This window comes from Peromyscus californicus, unplaced genomic scaffold, assembly GCF_007827085.1.
Source record: "Peromyscus californicus insignis strain IS unplaced genomic scaffold, ASM782708v3 Scaffold_3__1_contigs__length_106647218, whole genome shotgun sequence".
NCBI lineage: Eukaryota > Metazoa > Chordata > Mammalia > Rodentia > Cricetidae > Peromyscus > Peromyscus californicus.
In genome coordinates this window covers 63,042,831-63,055,709 of record NW_026294551.1, presented here as the reverse complement: position 1 = coordinate 63,055,709, position 12,879 = coordinate 63,042,831, and the positions used below count along the sequence as shown (strand labels likewise).

The 12,879-nt window shown below is 49.2% G+C and overlaps 1 protein-coding gene across 2 annotated transcripts in view; it reads right to left on the bottom strand.

Annotated features, from left to right (window-relative positions):
* Pemt (phosphatidylethanolamine N-methyltransferase) overlaps positions 1-12,570 on the bottom strand; it is a 90,921-nt gene extending 78,351 nt beyond the window's left edge. Inside the window, exon 1 of one of the 2 annotated variants that reach the window (XM_052757351.1) lies at positions 12,375-12,570. In XM_052757351.1, the coding sequence (XP_052613311.1) occupies positions 12,375-12,437 (63 nt within the window). In that variant the 5' untranslated portion in view covers positions 12,438-12,570. The remainder of the gene's footprint in view (positions 1-12,374) is intronic. The other variant, XM_052757350.1, reaches the window with a different exon arrangement.
* Between the last annotated feature and the right edge of the window lie 309 nt (positions 12,571-12,879).

Here is a 12,879-nt window from a genome sequence, read left to right as displayed (position 1 = left end):
CTAACCCTGGATGTGATGGAAATCCTCTGAGGAGGGTTCTCTGGAGACCCAAGGAAAACTCAGGTGGCCCAAATACATGGGAGAGAAGCTCAGCCTCAGGAGACAGCAGCAGAAGTTAATGATCACGAGCAATGGCCGCCTCTCCCAGCACCCCAGGAGGAGCGGTATGACTGCAGCTGAGGATGGAAGTGGTTCTACACACAGCATGAAGAGAGCAGGTAGCAGCACTCCCTCCAGCTCACACTGACAATGACCAGGGGTCCTAAGACACAACCCCGGGGGTATGGGGATAGCTCAGTGGCAGAGCACCTGCCTAGTATGTACAAAACCTTGGATTCTACCTGCAATGCCATCCCCAAAACAAAGCCACCAGATCAACCCATGTGCCCAACCTAGAGAAATAAGGTATGGCCCGTGTGTGAAGCCCCCAAACCACAAAGGTCAACAGCTCCGTCCGCGCATAGAAATCCTACAGCGCTTGACATATGGTGCAAGTTGTGCTATACACTCTAGGATGCCTGGCAGCTGCCATCCTGGCTTCCACCCACTGGAAGATGGCAGCTCCTCCACACAGAGGCAACCAGAGACGTCTCCATATGTCCCATGGAAACAAACTCGGAGTGGGAGCCTCTGCCCACAGGAGAGAAGAGGAGCAGCCAGCCACTTTCAGCACCAGCTTCTTTCTTAGACAGTGAGAAGGTTCTGGTGCTGGGTGGTATCGCTGGGTCCTCATGCTCTTCTCTAAACAGCCTTAGTTTCCATTTTAGGAAGAATCTTAAAGGCCCAAAGCATTGGTGCTATCGTGGAGTCTCCCACATGCAACTGAAATAAAAGTCACACTAAATTGTGAATAAGGTTTCATCCACCACGCCTCTGGCCTTCCTCAGACTCTGCTCTCATGGCATGCTTAGGTATTTCATTTCAGGATAGAATAATTTCTTTCAAAGAGTGCTTCCATTCTCCACATTAGGGGGAGGAGGGGAAATAATGTGCTACATTTGCTAGTACACCACCCCCCACCCCCAGTGCTGCCCATCCCTGGAGAGAGCAGCAACCTCTACCCGGGCTCTTACTTCACCCAGGAACGGTCTCCTGGGAAGACTCAGCCTGCCGTCCAGACCACACTGCCCAGTGTGACACAGACATGCTGGAAAGTTACTAGGCATGTAAGGTCTTCCACTGCGACCTCTCTGCTCAATCAAACCACAGTTCTCACCAGCATATGGAACCAAAGGTGGACAAAACAGATGCTAACTGCTCAAACCCAGTGCGCAGCCACCCATATCCACAAGGGACACACCAAGACCCCCACAGATGCCGACACTGCAGCTGGCACCCCAAACTGCACACATTGTACTGCTGCTCTGCTAATACACGTGCACCTCCAATAGAAAATATCCCGTAAGCCAGGCACATCAAGAGGTAACAACAACCTCTGGGTTCTAGTTACTCATTAACTCAGCCAGAGCTGGCCTGGGTGGTGTGCACACCTGGAATCCCAGTACTCAGGAGGCAGAGGCAAGCTGATCTCTATGAGCCAGGCTAGTCTAAATAGTGAGTTCCAGGTCAACCACGGCTACAAAGTGAGAGCCTGTCTCAAAAGAACAAAAACAAAAGCCAGGGAGGGAGGGAGGGGTGAGGCTAAAACAGACGAACTAGGTGGTGTGAACTCTCCCTCCTCTCTCTATGCCCTACTCACCATCCTGCTGTGGAGACCACAGACACAGGATCGTCCTGCTCAGCAGATAAGGAGCCAACAGCAGAGCACTAGTGTGGGAGCAAGTATGTGAAACACCTCAGCGAGCACACGCAGGGTGCTGATAAATGAGTGACAGAGATCCTGCTCAGGAACCTACAGCGAGAATGAGCCTGAAGGCACAGCCTTGTCCCAGGCTGCGGACAGTTCAAGAGCACATAGGCAATACAGCAGGCAAACCTGCCCTAGCCTTTCAGAGCCCCTAGACAAAGCCGCAGGAAACCCTGGACAAGATCAGGGCCTCTCAGCACAACCTTGGGCTGTGGAAAGTAAGGTCATGTGCTCCCAGAGCACACACCACTCATGCAGGACAAAGCCACTGGATCAGACCTCAAAATAGACCATGCTGCCTTACAGGAAAAGGAGGGATTGGAGTTGTGTAGCCCTAAAGCTTCTAGAATCTGAGCCCACTGAGAGAGACATGTATTAAGCACCCATGATCACAAGGCCCCAACCACCCCTGGGGGGCGAGCACAGAAAAAGAGAAGAAGGGCAGCTGGTCTAGGCACAAGAGTCCTGACTTTGCCTGACCACTTCCAGAGCATGCTGATGGTACTTCCCTCACTTGGACCACAAGTCCTCAGCCGGTAGGAAGTCCTTATACATCACAACCCTTCCTTCCTAGTCTGCCTTTCAAGCCCCAAAAACTTGCATTGCTTAGGCACCCGCACCCCTACACCCCACCACACCAGTCTCATTGTCTTATCTGTTCAGTCTTTTCTTACCTAATCACTCAATCCATCTCTTACCCTCACCACCCCTGTGCTCATGGCTCCCCCAGGGCATAGCAAAGGACCTTCACGACCTCCTACCTTTTGGTTCCCTTCTGAGCCCTCCTAGATAGCACCTCACATCCTGCTGGCCACCCTCACACCTCCTCACCTACACTTGGCTCACTGGGGCACACCAGCAGGTGGGCCCTATAGCACCCCACAAAGTGGACCTTCACAGCCTGCAAGTCCCTCACCTACAACCCATCCTTTCACAAAGGCTCGGTGCGTGCCAGGAATACCATCTGTCCTTCTACACACTGTGAACAAACTCCTGCTCATCCCTCAACCCAGATGGAGCAGTCCCCTATTTCTTACCAAGGCACTCTATTGTATTCCTGGGGTTCAGCCTTTGTGATTATCTAATTATCATCCCTGTCTTGAAACTGCTACTCAGGCTAAGGACCACGTTTTTATTGATCTTTGTGTCTCCATTTCTGACTGCCAAGGCTGGCAGAAAGTAAATATTTGCTAAGTGAACAGAAGCCCTTGTTTCATCATCAATAAAATTTGAAGGCTAATGGTCATCTCCAAGGGGCTCAATGGCTCAGCCACCCTGTGACCTCCTCCAGTCTGGCTTTAGAAAGAGACAAGAAATTGCCAAAGCAGTCCCTGGAGGGAGTTTTGCAAGCAACCGGACAGCTGGACAGCAACATGACTAACAGGCCCCTCTGGACACAGAGGCATGGCTTCTTGTAAGATTGCAAGACCTGGAATCACCAGCTACAGAGACACCATGCTTCAAAACTATGCATTTCTACAGGGCTGAAGGATAAAGCAATGCTTTACAAGAGTTGACAGAGGTGGAATGCCAAGCTAGAGGGAGAGACAGGACTTCCCAAGGCAGCTTCAAGTCCCCAGGTGGGGCCTGTTTGTGCCTAGGTATGAAGTTAGAGGTGGAGGAGGACATGGGAGACAAGGTGGAAGGACTAGCAGTCCTGAGGCTCTGGCCTGGCCTGAATCCCAGCGCCCACCTTCCCTTGCAGACCCTGCTCCACCACTTGTCTCCTCCACTGGCTGGCCTCCGTGCAGCTCCCACAGAAGGACCTCCTGAGCCTATATGTCCATAAGACCCTACACGTCCTGTGGCATGTGAATGCATGCCCACACATATGCAAAACCAAAAAATCCCAATGTAATTTTTAACAGTGAGCTTGCCATATTATGGGAGCAAGGTGGAGGAGGGGCACCTGCAGGGGACAGCTTTTTGTCCTTGCAGTGAGAACTCTCCCTCTTTCCCCATGGGCTCCAGGGTGAAAAATGTTCTCGCAATCTTTAGGGATTGTCAAGAATTCAACTCAAGCCGGGCGGAGGTGGCACATGCCTTCAATCCCAGCACTCGGGAGGCAGAGCCAGGCGAATCTCTGTGAGTTCGAGGCCAGCCTGGTCAACAAAGTGAGTTCCAGGAAAGGTGCAAAGCTACACAGAGAAACCCTGCCTTGAAAAAAACCAAAACCAAAACCAAAAAAAAAATTCAATTCAATGTCATTCTCCAGGTGATGAGCACCATGAAGGGAGCCTGTCCTAGTATAGGGTGTCAAGGACAAAAAAAAATGACCAGGCCTGAGAGCATTCCTAGGGTCCATCACCAAGGTCTAGGAACCAAGTTCTGAAAGAAGAGTTATCACTGACCCCACCGAAGGGTCTAGAGAAACCCACAGAGCCCAGGCTGTGAGGGCCAGCACCAGCCTTGACTAGATCAGCCCTTCTGGATCCTAGGCAAGAAACCTCACCAGGGGAGGACCACCCACCCCAGTGGACAAGGATAAAAGACAGTTTCTGGATCCTGGACCCCCACCATAGGATGGGTGAAGTGAATAGGGAAAAACACGATTCTTCCACCCTTTGTGGAAGCTAAGACAAAGGAGGGAAACTGAGGCACTCAAAGACTAGTAAATATGGCTGAACCCAACAAACACTGGCATTCATCTGTCACTCAGTTAAAACTAAGGGATCCAAACCAGAATATGGCCACACAACCAGGTCCCAGTGCCCTGGTCAGCCTGCCTCAGCAGGTGGGGAGGGTGCATCTGGAAGCCAGGTCACCTTGAGGGTTAGTGTTACCTGGAGAAGCAGCTGCTTCCTAGGAAAGAGTGACTAATGCTGAACAGAAACCAGAAGCAGGGAAACACGCCCCCAGCTCTCCACACCCGAGACACGAGGCCCACATCCCAAAGCCCACTCAAAACTAGATCGGCCGAAATTAACCCTAAACCCATCTGACATGAACAGGGGAACCATGGCTCTCTCACCAAGGCTCTGCCTCCCAACGAGTGCCAGAGGCTCCATATGGGCCACCTCAGTAAAGGGGGGGGGCACCCAGTTTCAACCTGCTTCAAACAGGGAAGCCTGACTCCTAAGAAAGGACTTTCCCTCAGGGTCACAGGCCTACTGGAGGCTAAAGACTCAACCTACCAGAACCAGAAGGAAATGGGAGCTGGACTCCAGGGACAGCTCAGGTCACCTGTCCCTGGTGATGAACTCAGCTGCAGAACCCCCACAGGCTGGTAGGAAGGAGGCACATAGCAGTTCCGAAGCACTGGGGACCTGGACACACTTCAGAGCAATGTCCTGTTGTTAGGGAATGATTTGCAGGAGGTCAACAGCACCCAGGTGCAAGCCACATTGTGACATCCAAACAAACAGCAAGAGCACAGGACAGTCAACTCCGCATTGATCACCCGACAGTAATGGGCCACTCTGTGGCATGTGCCATACACGTCAAAGAATAAAAGGGACAGGATCTTTCATCTCATACAGTGGACCTCTGTGGTTGCATACCCTTCTCCCTCTTCCTGGCTGTCTCAGTGTCTTGGTATTGCCAGCAGACCCAGGAACATTCCCTGGACAATTCCACAAGAGCCCTGTGCCCTGAAAGAGGGGAACCAGGTACTGGGACATTTCCATCTAGGTCTACGCCCCAGGAGGAGTAGGTGCTACATTTAATATTAAGGAATCCCTTCCACCCCATTTGCTACAGTGGGGTCTGCCTGGGTCTGAGGTGGGATCTGGTGAAGAGCAGAGCTCTACCTTCCTCCTGATCCCCACAGAGTTCACGGCAGCCACCAGGACCAATCCGAGGCCAGATTCCCTCACTGAAGTGGGGTGACAAGAATGGCCACCCGAGACTACCCGTGCACAGAGTGAAAAGCAGATGTGAAATTCAGGGATGAAGGAGCAGGCACACAGGGCTGCTCTGGCATCAGGCCACTTGGATTCTTTCCTCTGCTACACGCTAACTATGAAGTACAAATGTGTCACCTCTCACTTTCTGGAGGGACCTCTTAGGAGGCATATCCTAAAGCAAGAACCAGAAGACACTGATCCAAAGCTGGCCCTGGACAGTGGGGCCATCCTGTGATAGACAGGAGGCAAACAGAAGAGAGGAGCAAAAATCAATCCTATCCAAGCGGGCGGGGGAGGAGGGGGACACGGGACACAAAACACCAAACCCATAGCTGGTTCTTTGGGGGAAGAAAGCAATAGACCAACCACTAACCAAACTGACGAGGAAGCAAAGGAGACAAGTCCAAGTTACCAGCTCCTGCCTGCCTCCACCTAAGGAGCAGCCTGGGGTTCTGCTACCGAGGACAGGGGCCACCCTGTCAGCCTCCCACCACAGTGGGCTGGCAGCCCTTGGAAGCATGAGCCAATAAATAAACCCTGTCATCCCAGAAGGGATAGAGAGAGCTGAGGGAGCAGTTACCACTGTCAGTAATAAGAAGGAGTCCCCCTACAGATCTAACTCATTCAAATGATATTAAGAAAACATTATGAAGAATCTTTTTTTTTTTTTTTTTTTTGGTTTTTCGAAACAGGGTTTCTCTGTGTAGTTTTGGTGCCTGTCCTGGATCTAGCTCTATAGTCCAGGCTGGCCTTGGACTCATAGAGATCCGCCTGGCTCTGCCTCCTGAGTGCTGGGATTAAAGGCATTCGTCACCATCCGGCTATTATGAAGAATCTTATGCCCATAAATTCAACAATGAAGATGAAATACACCATTTCTTGAAAGACACAAAGTACCAAAATTCATTCAAGAAGAAATAATAGTACTTTGCCTATGAAAGAAAGTGAATTCATAGTTTAAACTATCAAAAGAAGGAAGAAAAAAATCTCCAGGTCCAGATGGTTTCACTGGATGAATTCTACCAAAGACTTAAGGAAATAATACCAATTCTACAAGGTTGCTTCTAGAACATGCAAGAGGAAGGACTGTTCCCCATTTGCTCTATCAGACCAGCTATATATATATATACATATATATATGTATATATGTATATATATATGTATATATGTGTATATATATATGTATATATATGTATATATGTATATATATATTTGAGACAGGGTCTCACTATGTAGACCAGGCTAGTCTCAAACTCACAGAGATCCACCTGCCTCTGCCTCCCAAGTGCTGAGGTTAAAAGCATGTGCCACCACCCCAGGCTTGACCAACAATATCTTAATACTACACTAGATAAAGATACCACAAGGAAAACAAAAGCCACATTTCTCATTGACACAGCTGTGCAATCTTATACAAAATAATACCAAATCAACTCAGCAATTTACTCAAATGACAACCTGGCAAGACCAAGAGGCAGCCATCCCTGGAGCTCAAAGGTCTTCCGCACTCAGCCTCAGTGCCACTCACCATGTTCGGAGCCATACACAGGTCAGCAGAAGCAGAAGTAGCAGCTGAGACTTACCCAAGGTTACTAAGAGCACCAAAGAAAGCTCTCATCCTAGTCTACCTTAAATGGAAAAAAACAAAGAAACAAAAACCTAGAGACAAAATGTATGTTCACAAAATAAGCTATTCAAATTATGGCCTGATATTCATTTAAAAGTAATTAAACTGAAAGGTGTCTTGGTTTGGTTTAGTTTGGTTTGGTTTTGGAAAGGGTCTCACTGTAGCCCAGGCTGTCCTAAAACTCAAAATTCTCCTGCCTCGTCTTCCAAAGTACTGGAATTAGAGGTGTGCACCACGATGATCAGTTTAAAAGATAATTTAATCCTGGCATGGTGGTGCACTCCTTTAATCCCAGCTGCAGTGGATACAGACAGGAGGATCTCTGTGAGTTCAAGGCCAGCCTGATCTAAACATATAACAAGTTTGAGGCCAGCCAGAGCTATGTAGTAAGGTGCGTCTTAAGAAAGAAAGAAGCTGGGCAGTGGTGGTGCACGCCTTTAATCGCAGCACTTGGAAGGCAGAGCCAGGCAGATCTCTGAGAGGCCAGCCTGGTCTACAGAGCGAGATCCAGGACAGGCACCAAAACTACACAGAGAAACCCTGTCTCGAAAAAACAAAAACAAAAAAAAAAGAAAAAAAGAAAGAAAGATCAAAGGTTTGGTCTCTAACTGATGGCACTGTGAGAAAACAGAAGCTTTGGGAGCCAGGGCTTAGTGGGAGGAAGGTAGGTCACTGGGAGAGACCATAAAGGAGATGCGGGGACCGGGGACCCTTCCTCTCTTTTTTCTCCTGGTCACCATCAAGTGAACATGCTGTCACAGGCCCCCACTATGATGTACCATGCCACCACCAGCCCAAAGGCAAAGGAGAAAGTGACTGTGACCCAAACTAAACCTTTTATCTTTTTAAATTGATCCTCTTGGGTATTTGGTCACAGTGTTAGAAAAGCTGAGTAGTACAATCGTCAAGACACACCACATCTGCCACCAAGAAGGCTTGGTCTCCAGCGGTGCACTTGGGCACAGCTACTGCAAATAGGGATGAGCAGCTGAAGGAACCCATCCCCTACCTACTCTCTCAGCTTCCTGCGTACATGGCCTTTGACATCTGAGGAGCATTATCCATAGCTGTTCCTATACTCATCTGATAGATTAAAAAACAAAAAACTGAAGCACATTTTGTGACACCTAGGCTGAGCTGGTGACATTATCACCCATCTTCTCCCTTGAGCAGGAAAATTCTCATGAAAAGGAGGATGGTGGACGGCCATGAAACAGGACCACCTGGACCCTCATGCCTTGGCTCTGGGTATCCCAGGGTGATCTACAAATAGGAATGCCCTAAGAAGACAGCACCCTGAGTCTTAGAAGTGCTCCCACATGTGGACAGGCCCTTCTCAGCTTTCTTCATACAAATGCCACACAGGGGACAGAAGGACTTTGGGCTGTAAGCTACGACAGGCCCACTTCTTGCCCTAACCAATGACTTTTTAAACTAACCACCAAAACCAGACTACAGTAACAGATGAGTGGGCTAGCTGGTGCCTGGCTGAGTGCCGGTTCCTCAACATCTGGAATGATCAGTCAGCACAGCAGCTACCAGCAACAGGAAGCCGTGAGTGCCTTAGCATCACGTGGTGAAATATCCTTATACACATGTAACACGAATCTTAAAAGGTCTTATTGATAAAAACAAACCCGGAGCCAGGTATTGGGGTGAATGCTGAAAGACCAGAGAAACAGAACCAGCCACAGCTAACCTCACCTCGCCAACTTCTCAGCAGATCCTGTTTCCTCAAACTGGAAGCCTCTGTGTCCTTATCCGAATGGATCTCAGCTGAACTGCTGCTCAAAAGCCTAAAAACTTAACTAGGCCTAGTTCCTGGTCCTCACACCTTATATACTTTTCTGCCTCCTGCCATCAGATTAAAGGTGTGTGTCACCATGCCTAGCTGTTTCCAGTGTTGGAACTTACATAGATCCAGATGGATCTCTGCCTTTGGAATGCTAGGATTAAAGGTGTGAGTGCCACCATTTTCTGGCCTCTATATCTAGTGGCTGTTCTGTTCTCTGACCCCAGATAAGTTTATTAAGGCGCACAATATATTGGGGAACACAATATCACCACATATACAGTTAATAATCAAATACAGACATCCCTCAGACACTCCATAGAAGATTGGTTCCAGCATCCCCTGCAGACACCAACACCCTGGGCAGCTGAAGTCCCTCATGTTAAATGGCATAATATGCGCATAGAATTTGTGTGTCCTCACATGCTCTAAATCTCATCCCAACACAATAGAGACGCTGTATAGATAGTTACTGCTATATGTTTAGTGAATTATATCAAGAGAAAAATTCTATCATGGGTGCACACAATTTTTTTCAATCTGGATAAGGTAACGTGCAGATAAAGAAACTGCAGATATGGAAGGAAATTGTATTTTGGGAAAATCCTTTGTTTGTTTTGTTTTTTATTTTGTGTATTTAGGGTGGTGTGTGTGGAGGCCATGCGCTGACATTAAATGTCTTCCTCTATGATTTCTACCTTATCTTTTGAGACAGGCTCTCTCACTGGACCTGGAGCTCACCAACTTGGCTAGACTTGCTGGCCAGAGGGCCTCAGGGGCTCCTGTCTGCACTTCTCCAGAGCTGGGACTGGGGGCGCTGTGGTTGCACCCGGCCTTTTATGTGGGTGCTGAGGATCTGAACTCAGGTCCCCATGTGTACACAGCAAGCAAGCACTCTACCAAAGAAGCCATCTACTCAGCCCCTCTTTTTTATTTCTCCTTAAATAATGTGGTTACTAAAAAAAATTGCTTTTGTTTGTTGAGATGATGCGAATCAAACTCAGGGCCTTGAACATGTTAGGCAATCGTTCTACCTTTGAGTCACACCCCAGCACAAAAGCCTAAATTATATATGGGACACACAACACTTCATAAGACAGCATTGAGTGCATCAGCTCAGGTGTCCATAAGTGAAGGAAAAACCTGGACGTTTTCTTAGGCCAGGGACTATTTTACCCAGAGATTTTGACAGAGGAAGATTTCCTGCATAAGAGAAACCTTAATGTTGTATATGTAGTGGTTTGGATGAGAATGGCCCCTGAAGACTGATATGTTTGAATGCTTGTCCCACAGTTTGTGGAACTATTCGTGGAGGGAGGTGTGGCCTTATTGGAGGAGGTATGTCACTGGGGGTGAGCTTTATGGCTTCAAAAGCCCATTCCATTCCCAGTTAATTCTCTCTGCCTCCTACCTGTGGATCAAGGTGTGAGCTCTCAGCTACTGCCCCAGAGCCATGCCTGCCTGCCGCCACACTCTCCACCATGATGGTCATGGACTCTAAACCTCTGAAACTGCAAGCCCCCAATAAACTCTTCTATAAATTACTCGGGTCGTGGTGTCTTATTACATCAATAATAAAGTAACTAAGACAGTGATGTTATTGCTTTTATTTTATTAAGAAAAATCCCTTGTAAATAGGAAGCTAACCAGGCTGTAACACAATGTTAGTCAACAAGGGTCATCCTGACCTATCTCATGAAATGCCCCTGGCTCTCCAGCTCCATGAGGCTGGGAGCCTGCAGGATAGGAAAACCCACGAGAACTGAGAGGGTTAGAGGAGGACAGGAAAGCGTCACACCTAGGGAGCTATCCCAGCCAGGACAGACTTCTTGTCTCTTGGCTCCAGGCCTACAACACAGGCCTTGTTTCCATCATCCTGCAGTAAGCCAAGAACCCTCAGTGCTAGCGATCTACAATGTGTCACTACCCCCTGCATTCTAGCCTGCCCCCTCACATCTTCCCCACTCCCAAGCTCAAGGTTACCCATCACTCCGGCCAGTATTATTGCTATGTGTGACGCACTGGGTTAGAAAGCATGACTCACTGGAGCTGAGGCTGGTGTAACACTTGTCTCACATGCCCAAGAAAAATACTAGGAGGAGAAAGAAGTTGAAGAGAGGATAGGGGATAGGGATGCGGGGGATGGGAGGTCCTGCCTTATTCAAAGGCTGGAGAGAGATGCACTTAGGACTTGCCAGTCACCCAACTGGATGGAGAATATGCTTCAGTAACAAATATTCTAAAGGAGAAAACTATTCTCCAACATCCACTGCCCACCCACCCACCTCAACTGCCCTTCACACTCTTAACACCAGTGGGTAACTGTCACCTGTTCCCTCCTGTGTGCCTGCTGTCCCTCCACAAGGAACTCCTACCCAATGGCTTATCACTCACTGCTTCTATTTCCATCCCTTCCCTGGCACACAAGGCAAACTTTCACCTGCTATTCTAAACTACGGATCAGTTTCCTCTACTACTTCCATGCCTGTAGTCTTCTTTACATGAATGAAAGCTCAGTGATAGCCAGCGATTGTCTGTCCCAGAAACGGGACCTCAATAGTCCCTTTCTAAATATTGACCATATCTGTAAATAAATGAGTATGATCACACTGAGCCATGAAAAAGGGAACAAATGAAGTGGATTAGAGGCTTCTTTTGGCAGAGATTTTACAGGCTCTGTGAAGCATGGCTTGTAAAAGGAGGCAACACGCAGGAGAGGAGACTCGATAGAATGTCTTCTATCCAACCTGGAGAGATGCCCGTGAGTTTGCTGAAGTTTGCAGGAGATCGAATCAAGTCCCAAGGTGGCCCAGGGCCCACTACTCCCATCCCGTCCCTACTGGAAACTGCGTTCTCCACTCTTCTGACCAGGAGGCCAGAAGTGTGAAGCCAGGGACAATGATCGTTGCCACACATCCACACAGCAGGCACCCAAATGCAGTAAGCCGCCTTCTCCCTGCACGCACTCACACTCTGGACATCCCTACACAACTCTAGGAACTCACATGCAAAACCCCAGGCTCCCACCTTCCGAGAGACTTCCACGCACAATTTCCCAGCGCTACATAATCACAGACACAGAGGCTCCCCTATGCTATAACAGAGATGACAAGATTCGCGCCACGTTCCGACAATCACCACCACCACCACCACAACCAATCGAGCGCTCCCCTCTCCTCCAGGCCCCGCCCATCGTTGCTGGGGAACAGGGTAACCCCGCCCACCAAGCGTTGAAGGCGTTGCCTGCCGGCTCCGGCCTGGACCATCCCTTTCGGTTGAGCGGAGCTGCTGTGCGAAGTGTACCTGCCTGAAGTCGATATTGCCGAGGCCTCCGCAGCAGTCGTGTTCCTCTGCCAAGCTGCTCATAAGTGCGGCTGCCGGACTCGTTATCTCCTTCCACCCCGTGAGCCCCCTCAGAGGGTGACACGTGGGGACCTCGCCCCGCCGCTTGGCTGGGGGAGCCGGCCCCTTGGCATTTAAGGAAGCGCGGCCAGCCGGTAGACTTTCCTGGTGTCCCCAGCGTCTCCTGGCCTTCTGGGAAATGTAGTTTCCGGGCTCTGCCTCGTGGGGCGCACTTCCAAGTCGCAAGAAGCGGAGGACTACAAGTCCCAGGGCACTATTAGAGAGAGGCTGCTGGTTACGGAGGGACTCCGGTAATGTCCCTCAGGTTAAGGCTCTTACCCCGTTACTTTGGGCCCCATGGCTTTACCCCATCCCCCAGCTTAGCTAGTTTCCCTGAGATAGGATAAAAAAGATACGGGCATTTATGGAAAGTAAAAGGACCTCACTCCAGAGTATAACTGTAAGA